This window comes from Amblyomma mixtum, chromosome 8, assembly GCF_055824585.1.
Source record: "Amblyomma mixtum isolate Tamu chromosome 8, ASM5582458v1, whole genome shotgun sequence".
NCBI classification, from domain to species: Eukaryota; Metazoa; Arthropoda; class Arachnida; order Ixodida; family Ixodidae; genus Amblyomma; species Amblyomma mixtum.
Genome location: NC_143019.1, coordinates 71,470,134 through 71,480,008, shown reverse-complemented (window position 1 = coordinate 71,480,008; position 9,875 = coordinate 71,470,134). Strand labels below are relative to the sequence as shown.

The 9,875-nt window shown below is 53.7% G+C and overlaps 1 protein-coding gene across 1 annotated transcript; it reads right to left on the bottom strand.

The window, feature by feature from the left end:
* Window positions 1-698: 698 nt before the first annotated feature.
* Window positions 699-1,887, bottom strand: LOC149332922 (uncharacterized). The gene has a single exon (XM_089558473.1). The coding sequence runs from the start codon at window positions 1,638-1,640 to the stop codon at window positions 1,191-1,193; it is 450 nt and encodes a 149-aa protein (XP_089414599.1). The 5' UTR covers window positions 1,641-1,887; the 3' UTR covers window positions 699-1,190.
* Between the last annotated feature and the right edge of the window lie 7,988 nt (window positions 1,888-9,875).

Below are 9,875 nucleotides of genomic sequence, written 5' to 3'. Positions count from 1 at the left end.
TGGCGCTCTTCGCATCGAAAATGCGGTATAGATGCCTCATCTGACTGAAAGTTAGGAATTAATCATTTCCTACTGGTTAGGAAGTTGTTACTAACAAAGCTGCATGCTTTTCTGCGTGTGGAATGGGAACGAGAGTACGCATTGCACGGGCGAATGAATTGTGGCGAACTCGGTAGGTCGCGAATGGCAGTAAGGCTAATGCCATTAAATTTATGCGTGTGACACCACACGAATGCCATTAAAACTTAAGGCAGTAAGCACTTAATGGCATTAAATCTGTCCGTGTGGCAATTTTCCCATGCGACAGGGGTGTATCTTACCCCCTTGTTAACCATTCAAGGGAGTTTACTTATTTAATGGAGTAATTACCCGCATAAGGGGCACATCCAAATGAGTGCAAAAGGAAAAACCTTTCTCTGTACATACACCTTTGAAGAATAACCCACTCCAGTCCGGGGTTTGGGGGGCAGTCGCTACAGTCGTTCTAGACCTTTGGTAGTATATACAGTAACTCTAAGTCGTTCTAACTTATTGCACCCCTTCCCGTTTATGTACCATAGCAGGACACAACTAAAAGAAAAAACAGCAGTTAGTAACACTGGGCCATGGACCGCGGCGTCCCGTATTACACCGCTGGCCAATCCCAACGGTGAAAGAAATCATCTTTCTAATGTTCGACTGCATAAAACAAGTAGTCATCAAAATTCTAAAGCTTGTATATTTTTTCCTTGTGATTAGCTTCTTGTTTTGGAAACATGAAAAACTTTACCAGCTCGTCGTAGACGTGTTCTGTATGAATATATACGAACGAATACAAATATATGAATGAATACAAAATACATAAATATAATGAAAAAATAGGATAACAAAAGCAACAGATGGTGATGTATTATATACGTGCCAATAATAGAGGATCACATCCACTCCGGATTATACAATGCTAGAAAATGATTGGTCACTAGACAGAGAAGGAGAAACAAACAAATGAAATACAGTACTTCAATACAACAAAAAGAACTGTCCTGGCCCTAAATCGCGTCCATCGGCTGCCCAGCGTCAGCGGCGCTCGCGCCGGTCACCTCCCTCACCGCCAAGGGCCGCCCCTCGACCAGCGCCGCAAACGCCGGGTCCACCTCCATCCGACCGCGCACCATCGCCGCCAGCTCCTAGTGCGACATCGTCAATGCCTGCTAGCAGGGCAGTGCAGGGTCGTCGGTGGTCTCCCTGGCCTCGGGATGCAGGCGCCCGGTGTAGTGCGACTCGTGGACGACGAGCCCACCGCACAACTCGCACGTGACCGCGTCCGGAGGAAGGGGCATGTTGTGAGCGCCGCCCGGTTCCCCCTCCCGGTCGGTGATCGTGAAGCCCCGAAACGGGAAGGGCACCTGGACCTGACCCCGCTCCACTCTTCGCTGGGCAGTCCATGGGCTGGCCGATACGTAACACAACGGCGGCGACTCGCCCTCCTGACAGGCCCAGGTGGCCACGCACCGCTTCTTCAGGCCGTCGTCTGCTTGCCTCCGTAGAGAAGCCGAGGCCGTCAACATCGCTCCGGGCGACCCAGGCATCCGTCTTCCCTGCCGGCCACTCCGGCGGCGACGACGATTGGGAAGGCGGCTGGGTCCGGTGGGCGACGACATCACGGCGATTTCACTCCTAGCACGCCTGGCGTGTCCGTCGAGCTCGTGCACAGAGGGACCACTGGCGAAGCGAGGCGGTCTCCGCGTCCGTCCCCTTCCCGCGCTCTGTCCGCGCTCGTCGCTTTCCCCAAATGGGGGAGGTCGTTCTCTCTCCACGTCGACCCCCTCTTCGCTCGGCCGAACTGGCGGAACAACTTTTCTACGGAACGTAGAAAAGTTACAGCGTACGGAACGTAGTGAGCGTTGCGTACGCAACGCTCACTACGTTCCGTACGCTGTAAAGGACACCCCCGTCACACTTATAGTTGGCCGTACCGCCGCAGAGCAGTGCGTAGATAGATAGATAGATAGATACTTGAGGCCGTACCCTTTGTAACGGGCGGGCACCACTAAAGAGAGCACCCAGACCAAAAAAAAACAAAAAAAAAACACAAAAAACGAGATGAAAGCGCACAAGAAAGGAGAGAAAAAAACAAAAAAAGCAAAGTTCAAAGCAAGGAGTTCGCTCATCGACCGCGTTCACATCCGACTTTGCGGTTTCGCGCGGTTAGACACAGTGCGCCACCAAAGAGTCAGTCGACGCTTGGTTCGCAGCACACCCTCGCTCTTGTGCCTGGAGTTGTCTCCCTCGTCGTCCACCGCAGGATCGTGAAAGCCGAGCGCCTGAGGGAATGTGGTGCCCTCTGTCGGCATCGGATGGAGTCTCTGGCACGACATCACCAGGTGTTCGATGGTCTCCTCCGCATCGCCACACGCTCGGCATAGTGCTGCCTGTGCTTCTGATGTTGCATCGAAGCGACGGCGGTACACCAGTGTCCGCAGCGCTCCGGCCCGGGCCTCAAACAGCAGTGTGCTACCAAGGCCGTTGTCAAAGATCTTTTCGGGTCCGATGCTGTTCTTGCACTCGCGGTACACAGCCAGTGCCGGTTTTTCAGCGAGCGCCTGCAGCCACTGCTTATTCTCCAGTTCTTGGACCCGTCTCCTTGCCTCCTGTTTCCACGCCGTTGCTGATTCGGCATTTATGGGTGTCTGGAAAAGGCCATACTTGCCTTCTATCCGGTGGAGGCGCTTCACCCATGTAGTGCGTAGGCATGTCGCAGCGAGATATTCAAAGACCCGCCTAGCCCATCGGTCGCGGCTCATGAACTGGAGTCGACCGCGGTACTCTAGCTTGCTGCATGCCTCCCTTGCCTCAAAACTAGACCATCCAAGGTCGCCTTGGATGGCTGCATTGGCCACCCGTCCATGACAACCGACTGCAGTGCGGCCGACCTCTGTCTGTCTGCGCTCTAGCCAATTCCTGGTGGCTGATGGGAGGCAGACCACCGCGTTGGCGAACGTGAGTCCTGGTACGTGCGCGAGCTTCCAGAGGTCGCGCACCATAGTGTACTGATGGCACCCCCACAGGCACCGACGTCTGAGGATGCATTGCGCTCGGAGTGCAGACTGACGGACCTTGGCCTCGTGCAGCCTGAACATGTCAGTCTCAGCGCACAAATTTATGCCCAGGTATTTGTACGATGTGTCGACTGTCAGGGGCTCTTCGTTCAGCATCAGCAACAGCTGATCAGTCGCCTCGCCCGCCAGCTGAACAACCATGCATTTTCGTTGGTTGAACTTGAGTCCAAGGCTTCGCAGCTCCACGGCACAAACGTCCAGCATTTTCTGTACATCCTGTGGTGTTTCTCCCATAATTACTATGTCATCAGCAAAGGCAAGACCCGGCAGTCGGCTGGAGTTGTCAATTCCTCTGGTGCTGTACTTAAGGCCGAATCCCAGGTTGGCCTGTAGAAGTGCCTTTTCCAGTCCGCACACATACAGCAGGTAGAGGAGGGGAGACAATGGGCATCCCTGCCGAAGCCCTTTGTGCACGCAGACCCGCTCCGATTGCACATTGCCAAATACGGCTGTGACTGCATTTTCCCGGTACAACCTCTTTATCGTATCGAGGAGTGGAGGTGCCACCCCCAGAGTACCAAGGCGGTGGAAGAGAGCTTCGTGCGGAACGTTGTCATATGCCTTTTCGACATCCAGAAAGCAGCAGATGAGACTCCTGCCCTCCTTCCTGGCGATGTCTATGCAGCTGGTGAGTACGAAGAGGTTGTCTTCTAGCCTCCTGCCCGGACGAAACCCATTCTGCAGCTCCGTTAAGACGTGGGCTGATTCAGCCCATCCACTGATCCAGGCTTTCAACACTTGCATAAAAACTCGGTACACCACGCTGGTGACCGTGAGGGCCCGGTAGTCGCCGATATGAGCAGCATTGCCGCCGTGCTTCAGCAGGAGCACCACCCTGCCATTGTGCCAGTCCTCGGGTATGTCTCCGCCGTTGATAATGGTGGTAAACAAATCGGCAAGCTGTTCCCTCGAGTTTGGACCGAGTAATTTTAGTAGGCGAGCTGGTATTCCATCGGGTCCCGTGGCCGTGCAAGCGCTGATGCGGCCCAGTGCCCGATTCATGCCTGGCAGTGCGACCTCCCAAGTGATGTCCGGTTGGTCCTGGGGTGGAGCTGAGGACAATGTCTTCTCAAGCTTGTGCTCAGGCGTGTGGGCTGGTGGCCCATAGAGGGCTGACAAGTAGTCAGTGACGTGCTGTTGCAGGTCGGTGATGGGCAGTCCTGTAGCACTATCCACCATTTCTATTGGCCCCTCCCTTTTCCTGTCCAGTGAGTTGACATACCGCCAGAACCTCTGAGCTGCCGACTTGCCCTCTGCCCGTAGTTCTTGCATTTGTTTGATATTTGCGGCCGCCAGCTTTGCCTGCACCAATGACTGCATCTGATGTTCGCGCTGCAGGTACCTGTCCCATGTCGCTGCTGCTGCCTCAAGGTCCTTATCTTTCACCGCCCTGCGGTGGGCGCGGTTCGCGTCCCTGCGCGCTTGCCATGCCTCTGCCACCTGCCTGTCCCACCATGGCTTCTTGTAGGTTTGCCCATGTCCCTTGTGGACCATGTGTGAGCGCATTATCGAACGCAGGGCTTCCATGTATTCGTCGTATGTAGCGGCTCCGATCCGCCTCTGGCTCTCTTCAAATTCCTTGGCGACGACCTCCATCTGTCTTACCGGAAGGTAGAGAGCTTTCGACCGTCGCGGTCGAGTCTTCCGACGTTGTTTACGGCTGAAGTCCAGACGCAGGCGATTATGGTCGCTGCCCATGCTAACCAGGCCCTCTTCATCAATATCGAGGTGCTGCAGAAGGCTCAGTAAACGAGGGGATAGCAGCGCATAGTCAATACATGTTGCACTGTTTCTGGCGCACCACGTATACTGGCCGTCGCATCTCGGGTCCAGATTGGCGATGTTGAGCTGGAGCTGTTCCGCCAGCTGGATGAGGAGGTCACCGTTCGCGTCAGTGTAACCGTCAAGCTCGGAGAGGTGGCCGTTGAAGTCCCCAAGAATGATCACCTCCCTGTCAATTGCAACCAGACGGGCGTCTCTGCACACGCACTCCACTAAACCATGGTTATTGTCGGGACGACTGCTGCGGACGGAAAAATATACCACGCATAGCGCTGTGGGGACCCCGAGAAGATCACCTACCACCCATAAGTGGTCACTGCACCCATCGTCATGCCCCACACGATCACTGCACTCTTGCGCCTGCCACTCCAACTCACGGCGCCACATCACTCCCACACCTCCACCTTTCCGGCTTTCACCCAATCTGTTCTTGCCCGCCCAACACCAGCTCGGGTCGATGGGAGGCTCCTCGAGGTCGCGGAGGTGGGTTTCGGCCCCCGCGTATACGGATATTTCCTCTGTGCGAAGCGCGTTGTACAGTTCCGCCCACTTTTGTTCTCGTCGAGCGCCGTGAAGGTTCAGAAAACCGACTCTGAAGCTTCTTTGCTTCTTGCACCGAGGTGCTGGGCGGCGACGCTGCTGCTCGCACCTTACTGCGCTTGCCGCGGCAACTGTTGCAGGATGTGGTGTCGGACGAGGTCGCCAACCATACGGAAAAGGTCTCCGGGCGCTCCCCCCGGGTGAGCCAATCGCGGGACGTGCAGCGTCGCCTGGAGAGGGGCTGGGCCACCGTGCGATGTCATCACGTTGCTCCGCATCGTGCCCAGGTGCCATGGGGCCGCCGCCGGCGGCAGCTGCGGCCCGGGGTGCAACTGCTCCCAGTACATCGGTTGGGCCCATGGTGAAGGCGCCTGTGTCAGGCCTGTCCTTATTTCGGAGCTCGCCCACGCTTCTGGCTCTGCTGGGGCTGGTTCCGCTGTCCCTACCGCGTCGGCTGGTTTCCTTCCGGCCAGTTCCGCTTGTCCACGGGGGGTCTCTTTTCCTGGGGACGGTGTTTTCGGATGCAGTCGGTTGGGTCGTCCGCTCCGAGGCTCCCGCCAGTGACAAACACTGAAAGCGCTGTAGCGCTCGGCTCAACATTTTTCAGTTTCTGACAATATGAATAGTATATTACTGTTTTTAATGGAGGAAAAAATGTATAATGTTTAATGAAGTGCAAAAGTAGGCACATGGCTGAAAAAAATTATTCGACAGGTGCGGTTGCTATGACGATAAACGTACACAACGTTAGTTAGGCTTAAAAGGTCAAAAATCGGCTCATTATCTGAAAAACAAGTGGCATTTGTCCCTAATATTTTGGCGTGTGGGTGAGAGTAGACAAAATAAAAGCTAACAGCACAGTTTAGAGCGAGCCATCGCATTGGAGAAAGCAGCGGCGAAGTGAAATCGGTCCGAAGCGGGCGAGATGGTCGCCGCCATGTTCTCTACGCAGCACGTAGCGTCCCGCGTTGCGTACGCTACGTTATGCTTTACAGCGGGCGGGCGTACGCAACGCGCGGCTAGATACGTTGCGTTCTGCGCATGCGCATTCGTTACCCGCGGTGTCGTTGCGTACGCAAGCTCACTGCGTACGTCCAACTATAGTGTACTAGTCCAACTAAAAGTGTCTAATGGCGGTGGCAGGCAGAGGGGCGCGCGCGAAAGCGCGTCTGTTGACAGTGTACTAGTTATGCAGAACTATCGATAGTACTATCGATACTATCGATAGTTGAGCCACTATCGAACTATCGACGGCAAGAAAGACTATCGATAATTATTACTATCGATAGTTATTACTTTCGATAGTTCAATTGATAGTAATATCGATAGCCGTATCGATACTACTTGTTATATATAGCACTATCGATTCCATAAAATCAACCACGCGTGCCCACTGCATCCCAAACTTGGTCTCCCGAGTGTGTGGTATGGAGGTGATGGTACGAGTAACTGACAGGACACGCCTGTTTTCGCGGCCTATGCGTCACCGAGCTCTGCAGACGTTCCCTACGTAAAGTTGTTAGATAAAATGTTAGTGTGCGAATGTCTTAGTTGCGAAGCATGTGTGCGAAAAGCATTTCTGCAGCGGTTACGTCAGCAAGACGACGTCTGCAGTGCATGCTAGTGCCGTGTAAGCGAGCAGAATTTGTGCTGTTTGTTCTTTCATCGGATGCAGTTCCAGGTATTTTTCTGAACTGTCCCAGTGCACATTAATGAACCACAGCTGGGTGGAATTTACTTACCGTGAGACCTCCACTACGGCATCCCTTATAGCTTGAGTCTCTTTGGGACGTTAAGCCCATGAGACTGTAAAACCAATCAGGTATCGCAAATGTTTTGGTTATATCGCTGGCCAGCAAATGCATAATATCAATGTTGTTACTATCAATAGTCTTACGATCGATGGTTTCAGTCTTGCTATCGATAGCGGTACTATAGATAGTAGACTATCGATAATACTATCGATAGTCTATCGATAGTAGCACTATCGATAGTTTTTTTTTACACTATCTATAGTTTCAAAAAAACTATCGATACTATCGATAGTCAATTTTTCGATAGTTTTGCATCAATACAGCGTACCCCTTCCCCTGTCCTTTCTGCTACCCCCTCACCACTTTCCTTTCACTTCTACACACTACCTGCTATCCTTTATTTTCGCTGCCCCAGCTCAGGTGCTCCCAGCCGCGATAGCAGATGCCGGGTAGCAAAAATTCTTTTATCTTCCTTATTGCCACGTATCATTTTAGTGTCCGTTCGTTCGCGCTCAAGGCCGTAGGAAAGGGGTGTTAACATTTTTGTTTGTGACGCGAGAAGCGACCGGGATAATCTCGATTGATCACCGCCATGAAGAGCTGCAGATGAACTGCAGGGGATCTTGACCTGTTATTTCGAAGTTTCCTTGCTGGCTTTAAATTGAGCGATGCCGCGAGCGGCGGGCATTCGTAGTTCGACGACTGACGAGCACGTTTGTTGCTTGCGCCGCCGACGAGTGATTCAGTTCTTTTGCGGGCGCAAGTCAGCCCAAATAAAGAGCTTCGTCTGCAAGGCTTGTTGCTGTTTTCCTGACTGCTGGATTGCTGTCACTACAACGTGACAATATTAAATGCACAAATAAAGCCACTACTACTACTACTACGTTTGTGCACCCCTTTCTGTACTGCACCGAAAAGTCGTATTGCTGTACGAGGACCAACCAGCTCGCCAGTCGGCCCGCGGGTTCTCGAAGCCTCGTGAGCCAGCTTAGCGCGCTGTGGTCGGTCTGCACAATGAACTTCGCGCCGTCCAAATAGATGTCGAACTTTCGCAACGCTCCGCGGGGAGCATAGGTTAATGGGTGCAGAACACCATCATATTCCTGGTAGAGGACAGCTCCCAGTCCCAGATCACTCGCGTCCGTCTGAACAACGAAGTCTCTGGTCAGGTCCGGCAACCTGAGCTGCGCCGTCTCGGCATTGGCACGGTACAAGCCGCGGAACACTTGTTCTTACTCAGGGCCCCAGTGCTACTCGACAGCCTTGCCTAACAGCTTTGTTAGCTTAGCCTGGAGTCTGGCACAGGACGGAATGAATGACCGATAAAAATTGGCCATTCCCAGGAAGCGACGAAGGTCGCGCACGTCCTTGGGCACGGAAAAATCCAGGATCGCCTTTAGCTTCTCCGAGTTCGGTTCAGTGGAACCTCCGCCCAGTCTGAACCCAAGTAACTGCACTCGAGTTTGCGCCAGCTGCGCTTTCGCCGGGTTGAGAGTCACACCCGCTGCATTGAGTCTCTGAAAAATGTCTCCAGCGTGCTTAATGTGCTCGTCAAGCGTGCGCGAGTATATTACAATATTGTCGAGATAGCACATCGCGTGCGACCATTTTGAGTCGCCAAGTACCTTGTCCATTAAAACGTGGCTGTCGCATTGCACAGACCGAAAGGCATCCTTTCGAATTGAAACAGGCCTCGATGGCAGGTAAAGGCAGTCTTGGCTTGGTCCTCGGGCTCCATTTTTACCTGAAGGTAACCCTTGGGGGCGTTAAGCGTAGTAAAATACTTTGCCGCCCCCAAGTTACCGACTATGGACTCAATGGTGGGCAGCGAATATGCATCTTTGCGGGTCAGCGCGTTCAGTCGACGGCAATAGACGTTATTAAGATCGACGTCAACAAGTCTCGCCGGGTGGCCGCCAGCACACCTGTTTCTACTGTGCATAGATGCGAGCAACTTCAGCGTGATTACCTTCGGGCCTGCCGCCTTGGACCGCACGCACGGAGAGGACCCAGGTGCCAGCTGACTTCAATTACGGAGTTTGCCCGGTTGGAGTGCAGGACCAAAACCAGACCCCCTTCACAAAGTGCCTGCACGTGTAGAACGCCGCCGCCGCCTCGGGGAGACGAACGTTATCTTCCCCATTTGCCGTGGCCATGCCGGGGAACAAAGGGCCTCGTTTCGTGTTGCTCTTTGGTGTGCCAAGCACCGCGACAAGCTGGCGGGCATCATCTCCGACCCAAGCACGAGGAACCACTTACGGCGTTTTCGTGACCTCGCGTCCGGCCTCGAGCGGCGGGTGGCATTTGATGATCAACAGATGTCGGTGACCCACAGAAACCTTCGGCTGGCCGGAGGCCATCACCTACCGCAGTCAACGTTACCTCGACGACAACCTTCTTTCCCTCAGACTCCACATGTGACGGGGGCGTGGCCCTAAGTGCAGTGGTGTGTTTGTGCGCACAAGTTTGTGTTGTTTGTGATCTGGGCCCCTCCCACCCCGGCGTGGGCGTCCTCAACCTAGGGAATTTAGGGAAGGCGAACAGTATAAATGTCGAGAACGAATGCGGCAGAGCAGCTCTCTTCAAGCCTCTCACTTGAGCTCTCTTGAGCCTCCCTTCAGTTTCTAACCATGTTGTAAAAAGATGTAAATAAACCCTCTTGTAATCTTCCTCCCTTCACCTTAACTCTTTCGCTCAACGG